The sequence below is a fragment of the Lactuca sativa genome, chromosome 3, assembly GCF_002870075.4.
Source record: "Lactuca sativa cultivar Salinas chromosome 3, Lsat_Salinas_v11, whole genome shotgun sequence".
NCBI classification, from domain to species: domain Eukaryota; kingdom Viridiplantae; phylum Streptophyta; class Magnoliopsida; order Asterales; family Asteraceae; genus Lactuca; species Lactuca sativa.
In genome coordinates, this window is record NC_056625.2 from 319,456,746 (window position 1) to 319,476,021 (window position 19,276).

Here is a 19,276-nt window from a genome sequence, read left to right on the forward strand (position 1 = left end):
GTCTGAGATGCGCGAGCAGTACCCATAGCTGTTTCCATAAAATAACTTTGAGGGCGAAGTCTGATTCTAGTAGGGGAGAATTGTAACATCCCAACTCCCAGGTATAAAATTTAATTGTTTTATATTCATATTAATACAGCATCTTGACGAGTTGGAGGCCCTAACTTGTCGAGTAGGTACTGAGATGGTCGTATGAACTTTAGAACCAACTCGACGAGTTGGAGGACTCAACTCGATGAGTTGGAGCTGAGTGTGAAAACCCTAATTTTAGGGTTTGCACCCTATTTAAAGGACCTTAAGTCCTCTACCCAACCTCCCTTATCACCTAATCACCCAGAGACAAACCCTAATCGAGCTAGCTTCCATTTTGAGAGTGGGTAAGGCTAAGAGTGTGTGTTTTGGTGCATTACTAGGAGAAACTCGAAGATCTAAGAGCTTGGAACGAGAACGATTCCATAGATCCATCATCCATTCAGTTGTAGCAACCATTTGAAGGTAAAAAGTCACTACATTGATCACTTGTTTGTTAGATCTCCCTATTAGAGAGTTTATGGCCATTTCTAGCTTCTTCTTGAGTCATTCTTGGTTTTGAGCATGCTTTGAAGCTAAGACTTCGGGTCTGGACACTACTAGGCCCCTTAGGCCTAAGGACTCAAGTTTTATCAAGCTTTGGCTAACTTCCATGCCTTAAACCCCTTGTTGAGCCTTGTTTTGGAAAGATTAGCCCCTAGACGCCATGCATGGATGTAAAGCTTGCAGCTTTACGTGGTATCTCATCCCTAAAAGACTAGATCTATAGTTTGGAGCTTTGGGTTCGCTTAAAAGCGTCTGAATGAGAAAAGGGCTGACGGAACTCGACGAGTTGGTTAGGGTTTTACCCGATATTCTGGACACTGTGCAACCTTGACGAGTTGGCGAGACAACTCGGCGAGTTGACTCGAACTTTCCTGATTTTCGGAGAACAGAAGGAACTTGACGAGTCGTATAAATGCACTCGACGAGTTGAGTCAACATGGTTTGTTAACTTCCGTTGACTTTTAGGGTTTTGTCAAGTTGTGGACTTCGAAGGCCATGAAGGGGTAAAATGGTCTTTTACCCTTCTGAGATTTAGAAGAGGAATTAGCCTAAAATCTTTGGGGGTTGTTAATATCAATTATTAATTAGAGATTATTGTGATATCTGATAGGTGAAGTCTAGACCGGAAGTCCGAGTGCGAGACATACTTTGCTTTACTTACGAGGTGAGTCTTCTCACTATACTTACCCGAGTGGTAATTATTGTGTGACCGCAGGGTCTTATTTGTGTTACTGACCGGAGGGTCTTATGTGCTTATACTGAGATATGTGATAGTATGCATTCTGTCTTTGTGATTTATGTTGTATATTATTTTGTGCATTATTAAGATAGGACCAGAGGGTCCAAACCGAGTCGTGAGACCAGAGGGTCTTCACTGAGATACGGGACTGGAGGGTCCAACCCAAGCTATGGGACCAAAGGGTCTTCACTGAGACATATGACCGAAGGGTCCTTATCGAGATATAGTCATGAGAGGCTAATTATTTGTGTATGGTATTTTGGGGAACTCACTAAGCTTCGTGCTTATAATGTTGTGTGATATGTGTTTCAAATACATCTCAAGATCACGGGAAGGCGTCAGCATGATTGTACACACCAACTGGTTGATTTGTGTTTTGAGGATTCTGGGATATTTGACAAACGATTTTCATGTCTTGTGTTTAAAACATTTATAAATTGAGTACGAGAGATGTTAAACTATGTTTTGTGTGAAATTAAAAATGAAAATTTTATTTGAAAAATTAGAGTGTTACACTTACCTAGAAGTGCACATTTACCGATTTTAACTATTTCAGTTTTTAACAAAACTTGTTTGATGTTTAACTAAATTTTTCTACAATGGTTTCGATTTTAATCAGTTTGGTTTTTTCGGTTTTTTGAAGTGAATTTGAGTTTCTAAAAAAAATCGGTTAAAAACCCAACAAAAAAAAAAAAAAAAAAAAAAAAAAAAAAAAAAAAAAAAAAACTGGTTTCAGATATTTATTAATCAGTTTTGGAAAAAACTGGTTCTCAAAAAACCTTTTTAGTTTTTTTTGTAGGTTAAAAAAACAGTTTGTATGTGCATCTCTACTCTTCCCAAAGTAAGGATACCAAGAGTAAAAGTTTAAGTTTCTCATAATCGGTGTTCTTATATTCTCCTATATAGGAGATCTAAGTCTTGTATATAAAATGTCTTAACCACACAAGTTTAAACTCACCTAAAACATGAATACACATGATCATGATAAAAAAATTCAAATGTATCTTAAAATACTGCAAATTATATAAAAGAAACTCCATTTTAAAAGTCATTCTAAAAAATGCCATTAAAGCATTATCAAAACATTTGAATGAAAAGAATGCCACAAATAATTATACATATAGTATCAAAGCATGGGTATACATATAGTTTTACACACTATTGAAGAAAAATGTCCAACTACATCATTATATTTGGGGGTAACTAGTAAGTGTTCAAATGTACACTAACATCCAATAAGCTCTTCGAGATATAAGAATTGTTCAGGGACACCTATAAATGTTCAATTATGTAAAATACCATACTTAATCAGCTCAACTACTTAACTTCTGTTCACATACACTTAATGACACTCATATACCTCTTAAACTATCATAATAGAAGTTTGATGAATGCAAGTAAAAATGAGTGCCCATATCGTTTGTACTACTGTCCTCTTATTTAGCCTTGTTTTCATGTTTGTCCATATCGTTTGTACTACTGTCCTCTTGTTTACCCTTGTTTTCATGTCTGTCCTTAATAGGATCGAATTATAACACATGTATATGTACACACATGACCAACGAATCAATGCTCCTTTATGTCACAAAAAAACAATTTACATCTCTCTGTAATAAATATGTTTTGTATCCTAAGAAATTTATGTATTAACAATCTAGTTTGATTTTAATCATTTTGAAGCTCCAATTCTTTTTCCATTCTAAAAAACGATTCTAAAGTATTTTTGACTAGTAAAAACAAAATTCATGACACCACATACGCCTCATTATAATAATACAGTAAACTAAAAAAAAAAAAAAAAAAAAAAAAAAAAAACATCACCAAAAACATAATCTACAATCAACCATATATATTAAATATTATATAGGCAAATTCAAGAAACTTTATGAATTCAAATCAATATCTACCAACCTAGAAATAATATATATGGAGTGGATTATGTGTAGCACTTTTATCTTCATACCTATTTACAAATATTTTTATAAGAAAAAAAAAACATATATTATGTTTTAGGGGGCAGGGGCAGTGGTGGCTGTGACTTGGGCTTTCTATACAAACTGCCCGAAGCAGAACCAGAACCATGAAGATCAGAATGTTGGGCAGGGGCAGGGGCAGGGGCAGTTGTGGCAGATTGAGATAATGGCTGAAAATTTGTATTACCAACAAACCAGTAAAGTGCCCATTTTAAATTACAGAGTGTATACTTCAAAGCTTTTGTCCAATTCTCTGGTTTGTTAAAGCTCTGTGTGATCGAATAGCTTTCCACTTTGTCATTCTCAATCCTGTTGTTACCACCATTCACCAAAAATATATATAAATATAAATATAAATATAAGAGACTAAATGACCATTTTACCCTTGCTTACTTGTACGGAAGCTTGAAACATTTATCAGGTGGGATGTTGTTTTCTTTATCTTTAGAGTTTGCAAATTCTGCAAAGTCTTTAAGGCAGCTCAAGAACAATGTCATTGCCTTGTCATATCGTGTGCTCCAAAACAAATTCACCGGACCAAACCTATTAACAAAATGACACGTCAGCAGTAAATTACATGTGGACAATGGACATGGCAACAAAACACTTGTGCCATGTCATCAAGATTCACATCAGGTCAACAGCAATGGGTAATTTTTATATAGAAAGTAAATTGGTATTTTCTGCATTTAGCCCAAAAAAAAAGAGTAAATTACACGAATGGTCCCTATGGTTTAGGGTAATTTGCGTGTTTGGTCCCTAACTTATTTTTTTTTAACTCAGAAGGTCCCTACTGTTTGTTTTTGTTACATGTTTGGTCCCTGTCTTACCTAAAAAGACTATTTTGCCCTTTATTTTTTAATTTATTTAAATAAACACACCCCCATCACCTTACCTTACCTACCCCACAATTTTTCCCTATTTAAATAATAGTCTTTTTAGGTAAGGCAGGGACCAAACGCGTAACAAAAACAAATAGTAGGAACCACGCGCATAACAAAATCAAATATTAGGGACCTTCCGAGTTAAAAAAATAAGTTAGGGACCAAACGCATAAATTACCCCAAACCATAGGTACCATTCGTGTAATTTACTCAAATAAAGACTTACAGCTCATAGGTATTGTTGCTGCTATCCATTATTCGAGGGTAACTTCCCATAGAAAGGATTTTTATTCGGTATCTGTTCAAAAACATATTAAGGAGGGATATATCGTATCAAAAAGATAACATTTATTTTATATAATTACAAAAAATAAATAATTAAAGGATACTGAAACTTTGGTCTGAAATATTGAGCCATTGTGTGAAGCAAAAGGCAAGCCTGTCCCCATGCAGCATTTATCTCATCCCACTCAACCTATTTCCACACCCATCATTTTGCAAACCATAAATTTAATTGCAGAAAATAGAAAAAGTATTATTTATATTAAGAGTATTTAAGTTATAAGAAGCAACAGACCGGAATTTTAGGAAGTCTCCCCAATCTGAAATTGTTGATTGTTCCAAATTCTCCATCATACCAAATTGGAAACGCATCATTCAAAACATTAGTCCTCTTTAAAAGTTCTAAATGTGCTTGTGAAACTTCAATTTTTGCCAATATCGCATCTCTCTCTTCCTGTTACATAAAAGATTTTAAAATGTAAAGTTTAACATTACACAAAAAGAGACTAATTATTGAACTCACCTGATGAGATATCAACTGAAACTGGAAATTATTGAACTCGTGCCAATATCTGATAACAAACATTTCAAAAAACAGTTGCTAAATCCTTCAAATACGTGAAGTAATTGACTTCTTACATATTATGTCAAAAGTAACTTACCTTTCTTCCAACTCTTTGAATCGATTAGATTTGAGTTCGAGTTCCTTCAATTCACCAGTTACTTCGGTGCACTCTTTTTCTGTTTCTTGAATTGCTGCTTCAAGTTTACGTTCTTCTTCTTCTATCTTCAATATCATTTAAAACAAAGAGGATACAGATACTTTAATACTGCTTTGTTACGATTTATGAAAAATAAACTTGAATGTCTTTCTGTGTAATGTATTTACCTTTAGTTTCTCCCTTAAAAAGTCAGCTTCACTAAGAACATTCCTAGGTTCTCCCTCTAAGCGCTGAAGGCAAGCTTCATATGATTTTATGTCGCTATTCACTTCTTCAACCTCTTTATCAAGTTTATCAGATAACACCCTCATGCATTCCAGGCATAAAGGTTGTTCAACCTGTGTTTGTGTTGTGGCTATCTCAAATGCACGTTTCAAGACAGTTATGGTTGAGTGGAAACCAGAGTTGTTTGATTGTGTAGGAGCAGAATTGGATCCACCTTCATGTGAATGAACATGGGTCCCACCTCCATCAGCTGCAGGGTCGGATTTGTACACAGAGGCAGCAGGTGGAGGTAATACCACGAATGATTCTTCCATGGTTTTTCCAGACTGAGTTGAATCAGGATTCATGGCTCCATTACGTGGACGAGGTGGAACACCCGATGATTGGTTCCTTTGTTTTGGCAATACAACAAATGATTGATCCATTCGTGTGCCTAACACACTGCCTGCTCCATGCATCGAAGAGCCCTGCATCCCTGAATGTTTCAACTCATGTTAATTGAAATTTCATAAAACTCAAAACGAAACATGAATAATTTCCTGAACTTCTAGCTTAAGGTGTTTCACAGGGTAATTGCTACTCAATTGAATCAAAAGCTCACGCTCGAGCTGCATTGCTTTAGTAATTGTTCTCCAACAATGATTCATAATTTCACGATTCTAGTAATCAAATAGTAAAATTGGGAGGGGAGGTGGGAAACCCTAACCGGATCGGTAAGTGGAAGAGTCATTGAAGAATTTATCAGGGTAAGAATCAACGCCGGTGATGGAGAGACTGTGACGGCAGTTCTGGCAGACCCACCGTGGAAGATTCGGATCAACTGGCAAGGCCCGAGTCTTATCCGACACCATATTGTTATTGCTGTTGTTCTTCATATCATCTCTGTTGAATTTCTTCCGATTACATATGTATGTGTGTTTCGCGAAGAGATTTGGGATACTTTATAAGAATTAGGAGTTCAAAGATCGATAGGATAAAAGTAAATCCAATTTTGGGGATAAACCCGTAGACTGTTGCTGTTAGCCTGTTACGATTGAAGATGTGAATTTCTTATTTAAACCTTCTACTAAATTATTTGACAACTATGCCCTCTTTTTCCTTGGAAAATTGCATTTTCTCCAACACCAATAATATGGATGATCATATGTTTTAAAGGTGAAGTTCTAATGATTAGTTTTGCAATGTTAATAGATTTGATTTAATTTTGATTCTAACATAAACCAACTAAATTTTATAGATATCTATAATAAATGTACACTAACATTGACTTTAAAGGTAAATTTGATAACATTATAATAAATTTTATGTAACCTTATATCAAGTTTGTTATGAAAATACCAAACTGACCTAACATATAAAATATAGGGTTATTTTTTAGCACCATAAACTATCAATTATATCCTTATTTGTTCAGTAAACTTATTTTTTACGATTATGGTCCTTAAAATAGCATTTGACTTATTAAATAAGACATGTAAGATATTTCTTCCCAGTTAATCAGTTGCAGTGCTTAGGTGGACCTGATTTTACTCTTGTCTACATAAGAGACACATCGACTAGGCTTCTTATACGCATCTCCCAACCCTACCGGACATGTAACACCCTGTTTCGGGTTGTTTCATAATTCGGGGTCGTACCCAAAGTATCATAAGGCTTCGCGTCTTGGGAAAGAGAGGTTTAGACCGATTTAGTGGTAGATAATATAGGTTGTGGGTACTGAGTATTAGGTTTGTGTTTTGGAGCCCAAGGGTATAACAGTAAAGTGATGGTGCGGGCTTTTCATGAAATTGGATTTAAGTTTGGAAGGTTTTAAGGAAAAGGAGAGTTGATAAGATTGTAGAGCTTCTCATTACCTTTCCGTAGATATAAAGATCATTGAAAATAGAGTTGGGACGCAAAAGTTATGGTCATCGGAAGATAGATCGATAAAGAGCATGTTGTGTACGTTGGGCGTACATGGCTAGAGTAATCATGAAGGCTCCTTAACGTATGACGAACGTACACGACTCAGTCTCAAAGCCTAATTTAGGGTCTTGGACCTTATTTAAAGGCCTTAACTCATTCTCAAACCCTCTTATCTTCAGCCTACATCCCATTAAACCTAAATATGAAACCTTAGCTTGTTTTTAGTGTTCTTGAGCTTTAGTGGTTAACCTTTGATATTTTTGCTCACTTTGAAGAGGAAGTAGCTTGGTCTTCAATCATTGGTTGGAGTGTAACTCATAGATCCAGAGTCTTCATCCATTTTGCTAGCATTTGAAGGTATAAAGTTTCTAACTTGATGGCTCTATGTGTTAGATCTAGTCTAGGGCTTGTTTTGGGCATTGTTGGGTTTTGGTATAATACAACATCCTATGGTGCACATACAACCCTAAATACCTTGGATCTATGTTTTCACTAATTATACATGAAAATGGTTTCCAAGGTATTAATTTTACAACTAGCATGCATTTAACATAAACAATATAAGATACTAGTTAGCATAACATACCTTTTGATGGAGCTTGATGTCTTGGTGTATTTGGCCTTAAAGAGCTTAGCCCCAATAGTGTGGAAGCCTCAAGTGGGATCACAACACATCATGGACAAAGGATGAACTTGAGAGAGAATTCCATGCACACAAAAGACACCATGAACTCCAAGAAGTTACAAGTGGCGATGTTGGCAATAAAGTATCTATTTATATGTGGGATTTCTAGGGTCATGGATATAACCCAAATCCATACACATGGGTTTTTATGATCCATGTTTCATGTGGCCCAAATCTTTATGTATCCATACATAAACTTGGTCCAACATGGATCATAAGCCCAACACATATAAATATAACTAATTATCATAATTAGTCCTCATGGATTTAATTAGTCTCTTTTGACCACTAAATTAGTTCCAAATTAATTCTTGATCAACACTAATTAAAACATATGATTTCATATTAATATATTATAACTTATAATATATTAATAAAACATAAATAACCTTCTCTCAAAAGTCCATCCTAACAAATCGTCCTGATGATATGCAACCCAAATGGGACCATGCTACTCTCGGGTCAAATACATACCAATAATAGTTATGGGCTTAGACACCTAATCCAACAGTCTCCCACTTGGATAAGTCTAAAACTATTATTCAAGTATGACTCCAAGATCCCAACTAGCAGTCGTAGCTCTTAAAAGCCGTTGTCGAACTCTGAACAAATCATTGACATGTCCATTAGATAAGGGATCATATATTCCTCCATTCTAGATATCATATGGACTGAGACATGGATTATAATCATTCTCTCTGTCCATTTGTTTTTTCCCGATTCCCGATTTATGACGACTGACTAATTGAACAAATCAAATCAGTCCAGGCCCGGCCATGCACTTACGTTTGTCATCACCAAATCATCGAGGGGGCCACATATATCACTTTTATCCCTCCAAGGGTAAAAGGAATGGATAAACTTTGACTCATATGCTTGTTCTAGTACTTGTTTAATCATACATAAAGGCACGTTTTATAACATCGAGTTACCAAATGCGTTTACGTGCAATCAATGTATAACCAACTCATAGGCAACAAGACATATCTCTAGGTTTGAAGAATATAAGATATTATCGTCTCATGATCACTTGTGATAAAATCCATGAAGTGATTCAAATGAGCGTGGGTTGAATCCAATACTCGAATCCCTATTCCAGGAGTACTCATGAATGTCGTAGTAACTCTTACGATGTCCACTACCTTGGACATCTACAAACCCGATTCATGACAGTCTTGCCTTAATACCTACTTCCAACGTATTATCGACTGTGGATGGTTTGAATAACTTAGTCATTCGGAAAGAATAACCTAGCTATTTTGGAAGTCAAAACATGCAAAATGAAACACAAGAATAATACTAATCCTCTATGGTCCCAAGCACCTTTGAGAGAAAATAGAACACCTTTTATTTAAACACCATATTGATTACTCATTATTCATTATATAATGTTTCAAATAATCAACTTTATACTTGAATCAAAACAATAGCCATGCCATGCTCCAAGCATGCACACTATGTTTGTCTATGATCCTTACTTTGTGAAACAGACCAATTGAACATGATTCCAATGATGCTTATTTCACAATCCCAAATCCTTATCGAAAATGTAAGAATTTCAAATTCCTATCATTTATCGAAATTTTTTAGATTTTCAACTTATATGCACAGGTCCTCTTGTAATGACTATGTACAAAGTCACAAAGACTTGTCAAAAGACATTATAGAGTATACCAATGGAGATCAATTCCATGGGAAACTTCCTTCTTGCATTAAGTTTTATAATCTTACATAGATTTAATAACTTCCATCTATGAAACATTCCCATTTTGACTATCACTTCTGAACAAGAGTTGCCTCTTTTCAAAATATGTCAATATGGTCCTTCCAAAAATTAACACTATACTTCCAACTGTCCCTGAGCAACCAATCTTTGGTAAACCTTAGACAATTGCTTAATCATTTTAGTCATATCCAATTCTAGACTTTTCCCCTCTTAATGCCATGAGCATTTGGAAAATTTAGAAAGGATGAATATTATAACACATGCAATCGATCCTATATCCGAAGCATATGGGACATGATTCATGATGTCTCACATAAAAACATGATACTAGACCAGTCTTTTGCTACAATATTTTTATTTTCCATGTTCTCAAAATTTGACTATGAAGAGGGATGCCATAATCATAATCGAATTTTGAAAATACAATCTATATATAATTTCCTTAAGTCAGACCATTCCAACATAAAATTCATATATATATTTGACTAAAGATGATTAAAAACTCAATCTAAGCTTTTAGAATTGAAATGAAGTATAATTTCCTCTCCCTTAATTATAGCATAACAGCTTTTCAACCCCCGCATCTTCACGAATTGAAACTTTTGTTTTCTATAATTAACATTGCTAACTTGCAATACTGAACATAATAGTCATGCTCCCACTAACATAATAATTATCAGCATAACACTTATGCTCCCACTAGCTTTGAAATGTACTCAGAAATCAAATGGACTTCTAGAAATCAATACTTTATTAACTTTCTTAACAAAGTTCAGTTTTCTGATACGATATGCTTTGATAAGACTTTATCAAAATCATACACATTATCTTAGATAGCTCACAGGTGTGTCTAAACAATTTTAGAACAATGAAAAGGGATGTCGTAATCATAGTCTCAATTGTTTAGACCTTTGCTATCTACTTCAAATCTACTTGGTGGAAGTGATTCCTCACCATTATTTTCATGAATCGGAGAGAAACCTTATGAACCTTAGATTTTATGGTATATGTGTTCCTTTCCATGTGAATTTTTGTAAAAACCATAATTACAAGACAAGATTAGTGACAATTCCAAATTCATATGGACTGAACTTGTGCAATCTTAAATTCTAGCCACCTGGCAGCTCAAGGGCCTGCCATTGCTTCCAAGTTGATATGCAACCAATTCAGAACTCGAAGAACTCATATGCAAATCCAGCTTTAACTGGAATGGGCACATAAATAGAAATATGTCAACACGATAGGTTATAAACCTCACGTCGTGTGCTAGTGTTAAACTACAAGTTTTTTATTCTTGATTAGATCTTGAAATTCTTTTAGGATCTTTAAGAATCCCACTGTCCTCTTGACATATAAGACTATCATGCCAAATATTCAAGAGATAGTGCGGATTCTTTATCAAGACAATCACTTCACACAATTGGCCTAAGTTGGTCTTTGTTTTATCCAAAACATCACAACTTACCAATTTCAAATGTACAAGAGTAGGACACTATTACTCTTACATTTGACAAGTGTTTTAAACCTTTCTTTAAGATATGTCACTCAACTTACAGTCTTGGAGTATGACTCTAAGACTTGTTTTGGAACGAAGTATGACTCATCTTCTTGATTTGACCACTTCAACAATTCATAGCTCCTCTTCTTAACTATCAGAATGCACTTAGAGGATGAATTTTGATAAGGTGTCAAAATCATTAAGATGATCTTAAAACATGAGACTAAAGTACTCTCCCATCTTTTCAGATTTGAGAAACTTTTATCCTTCTGCCTAATTTGATTCTTCTTATTCGTTCTGTCATACACTGAAAATTTTCCAATGCTTCAGAATTATACTTAAGCCTGTAAGTATAACCATATTTTACTAAACTTTAGTAAATCATGACAAATAGTCTTATCGATATTTTGTGGTGGACTTAATCAGTGCACAACAATGTGTACTCGATCCATTAGTCCTTTACTTGACTTAATTATCCAAAGATGAAAATTCCCATTCATCATACAACATGTATGATTCCAAGTTTCGGTCCAATTGAAACTTGGGTGATGAGAATCTTTCCTTATTTGGTAAATTTAGACACTACCACAAATGAACGAATCGAATCCATTTTCCAATATTGTTGTCAATGGAATCATATAAATAACAATTTTTCACAAATGCCATTGTAAGGATATTTTTAAAATAAATAAAATTAAAACCCTTTTTTTCTTTTATTTTAAAACTTTGCGGAGAAACGTATCCTTACAATGCATATGAAAAACTTATTGTTATCTATTCCTAAGCAATATATCATAACTCTTAAGCAATAGCTCAAAATTCTAATCACCGAACCATGCGATCAAAATCCATCTTTGCGATCAAAATCAACATATACTTCTTTTAAGCTTCCTCTCTTTTCTTTGATTCTTAAAACATCAACATGTGTCCTAGTCACATCATGTAATAAGAATCTTTGAATAGGAACTTAATAGAGTTAGATAGTGGACTTTACCCGAAGTAGATTCAAACCTTTTTGACTTTACCATCCTTATAATCTTTCAGGTAAATAGGGTAGCTTCACAAGCAATGTCCCTTCCTTTGTCAACATAAACATATGAACTCTTTGGGAATGGTACACGAGTCTATCTCATACTTAGCCTTTCTCTTTACCATTTGGTCAACCGAGTTGACTATGGTCGATCCCTTTCCATTGGGAAGATAAAACTTTTCTGGATTTCCAATGTTACCATTGTCAATGTCCATGAAAGTTTGGGAAGCCGATCTTCCATTCAAATTTGCTTCACCAGTGCTCGAAATCATTGCTGACTCAGCAGCACCAAGCAAATAGGTAAGATCATTAAGGGTAAAGTCATGGTCTATCACATATTAGTCCCAAAGGAACTCACTATGTGACTAAAAAAGTGATTGAACATCCAACTTTCTCAAGACTTTGACACCTAACTCTCCCGGCTTGTCAGTATGTGACTTCATCTCCAAGATGTGATCACACACAGACCTTTCCTTGCCAATAGGAATTGAGTTACCTTGAACTTTTCAAGAACTTGTGGGATAGGGAGGATACTTGGAGGGGTGGAAGAAGTTAAATTCCAAGAGATTTGGGAAGATAATAGATGTCTTAACTAGACATTTACAATGGGAGATATTCAAGTTAGTTGATTTTTAAGTCCTTAATATGACACCCAGTATGAAATATTAAGGCTAGGACCCAACACAATACTTTATAACTTGGAAGAGGGATGCCATAATCCAAGCTATAAGATATTTGAAGGTAGGCGAATGACGATTCACCAATTTCCACCATGAAAAACGAAATAATTTATTAGGTTTTAATTGGATCTGAAACTCCTAGATATTTTGAGATTCATTGAACTTTTTTAATGGCATGTTTCAATCTCGATTGTGCCCTCTCAAATTTTATGACTGGGATGTCGAGGATCACAAAAAAAAGGTGTGAATAACCATGCAAATTGACTTGGTACCCTTAATATTTACCACCTAATTGATGTGTCGGTTACCCACACACGCTCCACCAATCTATGATAAACATTAAGTCACCCTTTGCCACTCTTACCAGTCCATGTTAGTGTGTCGGTTACCCACACATGCTCCACCAACGACTTGGTAAGGTACAAAGTGTAATTTCATGGGTTATCACCAAATTCACATTTTCCTAAGTAACTAAGATTGGGAATTTCATAAGTGTTTAGTTACTTAGTATTTTTCATTATACTTTTAATGAAGGGAGAATTATAGTCCTGTCAAACCCATTCGGCTAACGACCCTCCACCAGTCAAGGAAGCGGTTGGTGAGAGTGGATACCCATTAAACTGCCATTTTATAGGCAGTAACCTTATACCCCATTTATAGACCGGCTTCGTGAATGAGGCATACTAGCGGTAAGACTGACTTTTAATCTTATACATATATATAAATATTAACTTTTAATATTATAATAGTATAAGGGTGTATTTTACACATTTAAAATACTTGGTGGTTTAATCTAATAATTAAACTATACTCTTAATTTAATTAAACTTAAACCATTCCATTATGGAACTATTAAATCTTTTAATTAAACACTTTAACTAATTTAATGAATTCCATAAAGTTTGAATTTTAACTTTTAAAATTCTAGGATTTGGAATTAAAGTGTACATGGGGTGACTTTACAAATTCCAAAACTTGAGGGCAAGTTTTGATACTTTTCAAAACCCTTGGATTTTCATAACTTATGAGTTTAATTAAGGTCTTAAAAAAACTTTAATGAAGAGACTCTTGAACATCCATAACTTGAGGACAAGTTATGGAGTTCATAAAACTATTTATGACAAAAAGACTCTTCATTTTGTAACTTATGGCAATTTTATGAGTTTTTAAAATTCATAAATGTGACCTTTCAAGTAACTTGATGACAAGTTACAAAAACACATATTATTACCAACTTCTATATTAATTTGGATTGAAAACAACTAGCACATAATTTTTTCTATTAATCTAAACAAACTCATAAACATGAACATTCATAATCAACAATTTTCAAGCATCATATAAACATGTATAAAACTTGAAACTTTGATTATAACTTTATTTGGATGAGAATAAACATTACCATAGTACCAAAAACAAATTTTATGAACAAAAACACTTTGTGGTAATGATTCTAATCCAAAATAGGCCAAAAAAACACAAATATATGATGTCAGGGGGTCCAACTCGTCGAGTGCATGAACCAACTCGACGAGTTGGATGAATTTGTTCATGGACTCGTCGAGTCCACCAATGGAATTGTCGAGTATGCAGTCCAGACAGCAAAAAATTCGGTTTTTTTTCAGCTATTTGCATCAAGTATAATTGAAAACAACCCATGGCTCTGATACCACTGTTGGGTTTTGGTATAATACAACATCCTATGGTGCACATACAACCCTAAATACCTTGGATCTATGTTTTCACTAATTATACATGCAAATGGTTTCCAAGGTATTAATTTTACAACTAGCATGCATTTAACATAAGCAATATAAGATACTAGTTAGCATAACATACATTTTGATGGAGCTTGATGTCTTGGTGTATTTGGCCTTAAAGAGCTTAGCCCCAATAGTGTGGAAGCCTCAAGTGGAATCACAACACATCATGGACAAAGGATGAACTTGAGAGATAATTCCATGCACATAAAAGACACCATGAACTCCAAGAAGTTACAAGTGGCGATTTTGGCAATGAAGTATCTATTTATATGTGGGATTTCTAGAGTCATGGATATAACCCAAATCCATACCCATGGGTTTTTATGATCCATGGTTCATGTGGCCCAACTCTTTATGTATCCATACATAAACTTGGTCCAACATGGATCATAAGCCCAACACATATAAATATAACTAATTATCATAATTAGTCCCCATGGATTTAATTAGTCTCTTTTGACCACTAAATTAATTCCAAATTAATTCTTGATCAATACTAATTAAAACATATGATTTCATATTAATATATTGTAACTTATAATATGTTAATAAATCTCCCAACGTGTGTGTACAATCAGACCTTCGTCTTCTCGCGGTCCTCGGAAATACCTGCCACATATAAATTAAAAACTGTAAGGACAAAGTTTAGAGAGTTCCCCAAGATACCACATACAACACAATATAAATAAACAACTATGGGTTATCAGCATCCATGTGGACTATCAGCAGTCCCGGTGGGCTAACAGCACGCCATGTGGGTTATCTGCAACCCTGGAGGCTATCAGCAGCCTTAGTCACATATAAATCGCATAACATAACCATAACATCTAGACCCAGCTGGTCATCATAGATATAACTATTCTACCACATAGGTAAGAATAAGTGAGGAGACTCGCCTGATACTGACAATAAGTAAATCTAACACTCAAACTGTTAGATTTAGACTCTGCCTAGTCAATCAAAATTGTAACATTCCAAAATTTAGAGCCAACAATTTCATTTTTAATTAGGTAAACTATAAAAACAGTGGTATGAAAACATCATCAGTGTCATTAAAATCATACTCAAACCCAAATGTCAAAAATCAAAACCATAACATGTCATAGTAAAACAATATCACAGTGCAATCTCCAAGGATCTTATAATGCAGAAAATCGTAGTGTGATGTGTTGCAATCATGCCAACTCCTTTCCTTTCGAAGAATAAGCACTTGAAACCAACTATAAACCATAAGCACGAAGCTTAGTGAGTTCCCCCATCATACCACATAACATACAATAACATACTGCCAAGCATATCCGGGTGTTCGCATACCCCTTCGGTCTCTCCTAACCGATAACTGCCTAGCATATCAGGGTGATGGTCTACCCCTTCGGTCTCTTTCAACCGGTAAATGCCTAGCATATCTTGGTGTTGGCCTACCCCTTCGGTCTTTTTCAACCGGTAGCTACCTAGCATATCTGGGTGCCGGCCTACCCCTTCGGTCTCTTTCAACCAGTAATCGGGGACTATTTCACGCCCTAACAATACCACGTAATTGATGGGTTTTAGTATACTACAATATTCCTATGGTGCACATAAAACCCTAAATACCTTGGATCTATGTTTTCACTAATTATACATGCAAAGGTGTTTCCAAGGCATTAAACCTATAACAAGCATGCAATTGATCATATAGAATGCAAAATACTAGTTAGAGTAACATACCTTTTATGTGGCTTGAAGTCTTGATGTATTTGGTGTTGCTTGAAAGACTTTGGCCTTTAAAAACTTAGTGCCCCAAGTGTTTCACCTCAAATCGAATCACAACTCACCTAGGACAAAGGTGACTCTTGAGAGAGAATTCCATGCACCAAAAACACCTCCATATTTCTCTAAGAAAAATTGTACTTTATGTGTACGTTTTTGGTCATGAACTTATATATTTATATGTTGGATTCCAAGGGTCATGGATAAAACCCAAATCCACATCCATGGGTTTTATGATCCATGTGTAACGCCCCAATTCTCAGTTATTGATTTAAATAAGAATTCTTTTGTTTCCAAGGTCTACTCGACGAGTTGGTTGCCCTACTCGTCGAGTAGCAGCGGGTTGGTTCGTAAATTTAGTGGCCTAGTCGCCGAGTCCAAGAAGGGACTCGACGAGTAGGAGCTGGCATATGAAACCCTAAATCCCAGGGTTTTGCACCCTATTTAAAGAATCATATGTCCCTTTGGCCTCTTTACAGCACCTTGAGAGTGCAGGGAACCCTAATGTGACAACCCCAAACCTAATTGCGTTAAAAATCCCATTTTCACTAACGGAACGTGTCACTATACGTTAATTTATGTAATATTTGAAATCGTCAATATCCGAATGTCTAAATTTAAACATGGCTTGATATTATTATAAGGAATATAACTCGTATGTGTCAACCCCGTTTAACCTAATAGAGTTATATTACCTTTTCAACCACTTCACCCGGGTAAAAAGTTTTAACCCAGTTAACTTTAAACATCGGGTAGCCGTGTATCGGGTGCGATTCCCGAGACATATGCAATGGGTGTGCCCAACATTTGAACACTCATTTGCTACACACCCACTCTCTCTCTACTTTCTCTCTCTAGACTCGAAATCGGCCCCGATTCCGCTAATTTCCGACCTCCAAACGTAAGTACTCATCCTCTATCTTATCCTAGACATGCTTCATTGAATTTGAGGGCCAAAAATCATAGGAATCAAGGTTCAAAGTGGAGTTTACGGCCTAAGAAGCTCCTTAGGCCGTAAACCCCCAAATTTGTGCCCAGGACCATGTTTTTCCTTCCTTTAAGCTAGTACACTAATTAAGGCTTATAGCTAGAAGGGTTTGGACACTAAAACACAAGATATTGATGCTTAAAAAGGAGTTTACGGCCCAAGCTTGTGCTTAGGCCGTAAACACCTCAAACACCCCACAAATCCATGTTTAAGGCTCCAAAAACTCTTCCAGGGTGTTTAGGAATTTAGACTTGACAACAAGGAAGGCTTAAAGGCATTAAACATCATCATTTGAACATAAAAAGTGGAGTTTACGGCCAAGGCTAAGCTTGGGCCGTAAACACCCAAACTTTTGTGTCAAACAAGCCCCTAAACTACCCTAATGCATGAAAGGAATTTATCTAAGGCCTATGGAAGTGTGTTGTACCATTAAACACTTCATTTTGACACCAAATGAAGAGTTTACGGCCAAGGATGTTCTTGGGCCGTAAACTCCCCATAAATATGTGCCAAATTGTTCCAAACTCACTATAGGGCCTTCTAGGATTTTTCTAAGCCATTTGGGACCATGTTGTACAAGAAAAACCATCATCTTAAAGGACTTATAGGAGTTTACGGCCCAAGAACAAGTCTTGGCCATAAACTCCCCAAAAATATCACAAAATATGATGTTTAATCTTTCCCTCTTGGTCCAAAACACACACCACTAAATCAAGGAAGTGAGATAAGGCCTTAAACACACATTTTGGAGTGTCACAAGAGTTTACGGCCAAGCCTAGGGGGCTTACGGCCATAAACTCCCAATGGGTGGCTTTTAGGCCATAAAATCTAAGGAAGTGAACCCAAGGACCCTCCCGTAAATCATCCATGGCCTTGTACCACTCCCGGGAACCCTTTCTAGGCCTTAAAACCCCGAAAATGACACTAGAATGTCCAAATACTATAATGAAAAGCATAAGATGATTAACTTCTTGTAAAATACATATTTCATATGACATTAGGGTCCTAAAAGGTGCTCAAGTGGTTATTTGGTACCAAACGTTCAATCGACACTATTACCCGATTTACCCGATTCACCCGATTTCCGCGATTTCAGGTGAGTTCATACCCCTTTAATGAACCTTTCAAGTGTTTTACATGTTTTAGGGGGGAGATACAAGTTGCTTATAAATGTTTATGTAAAGTTTTACAAAACGATTTCCGAGTTACAAGGATTAATCACATGTGATTCACTACTCTTAGTTCAAATCACATGTGATTTGTCCCTATGCCTTAAAAACGGGTTTTACCCTTTTCAAACTATTTTTAGACAGTAAATCAGAATGTAAATGTTCTTTTGGAAAATACTTTTATTAAAACAATTTGCTTATAAAATGTAACCACACTGATATATTTATATAAATAAGACTTGGAGGACTTAGGACCGATATCTCGCCTTATTTCCTGTTCTTGTTTGATGTGGGCTTAGGGTAGTAGTTATCCGTCCGAATGTCGTTGATTTCTTACTTATATAAAATCTGTATATCAGTATGGGATAGATTACTACTGCTTTCACATAATGCTAAAGTCACTAACGTGTTAAGAAACATCCCCACTAAGATAACCATAATAGGTATGGTTAGGGTCGCTACCGCTACTACTCGCTAAAGTTATTACTATCTACACTATAATACTCACTATTACACTACGATATACTAGTAAGGGAATACACTATATTCAATACTAAAGGTTTACTACACTATAACCATAAAGTAAACACTAAACAAACATTAATACACTAAACCACTACGAGATACTCTATTCGCTATTCACTACGCCCGGAGTGTTCCAGAGGGAGACGACTCTACATGT

The 19,276-nt window shown here is 35.5% G+C and overlaps 1 protein-coding gene across 1 annotated transcript; it reads right to left on the reverse strand.

The window, feature by feature from the left end:
- Positions 1–3,144: 3,144 nt before the first annotated feature.
- Positions 3,145–6,422, reverse strand: LOC111876017 (beclin-1-like protein). The gene is made up of 9 exons (XM_023872533.3): positions 6,108–6,422; positions 5,344–5,876; positions 5,117–5,241; positions 4,978–5,026; positions 4,750–4,908; positions 4,562–4,647; positions 4,399–4,470; positions 3,682–3,831; positions 3,145–3,597 (listed from the first exon to the last, which is right to left on the reverse strand). The coding sequence occupies exons 1-9, from the start codon at positions 6,274–6,276 to the stop codon at positions 3,318–3,320; spliced, it is 1,623 nt and encodes a 540-aa protein (XP_023728301.1). The 5' UTR covers positions 6,277–6,422; the 3' UTR covers positions 3,145–3,317.
- Positions 6,423–19,276: the final 12,854 nt, after the last annotated feature.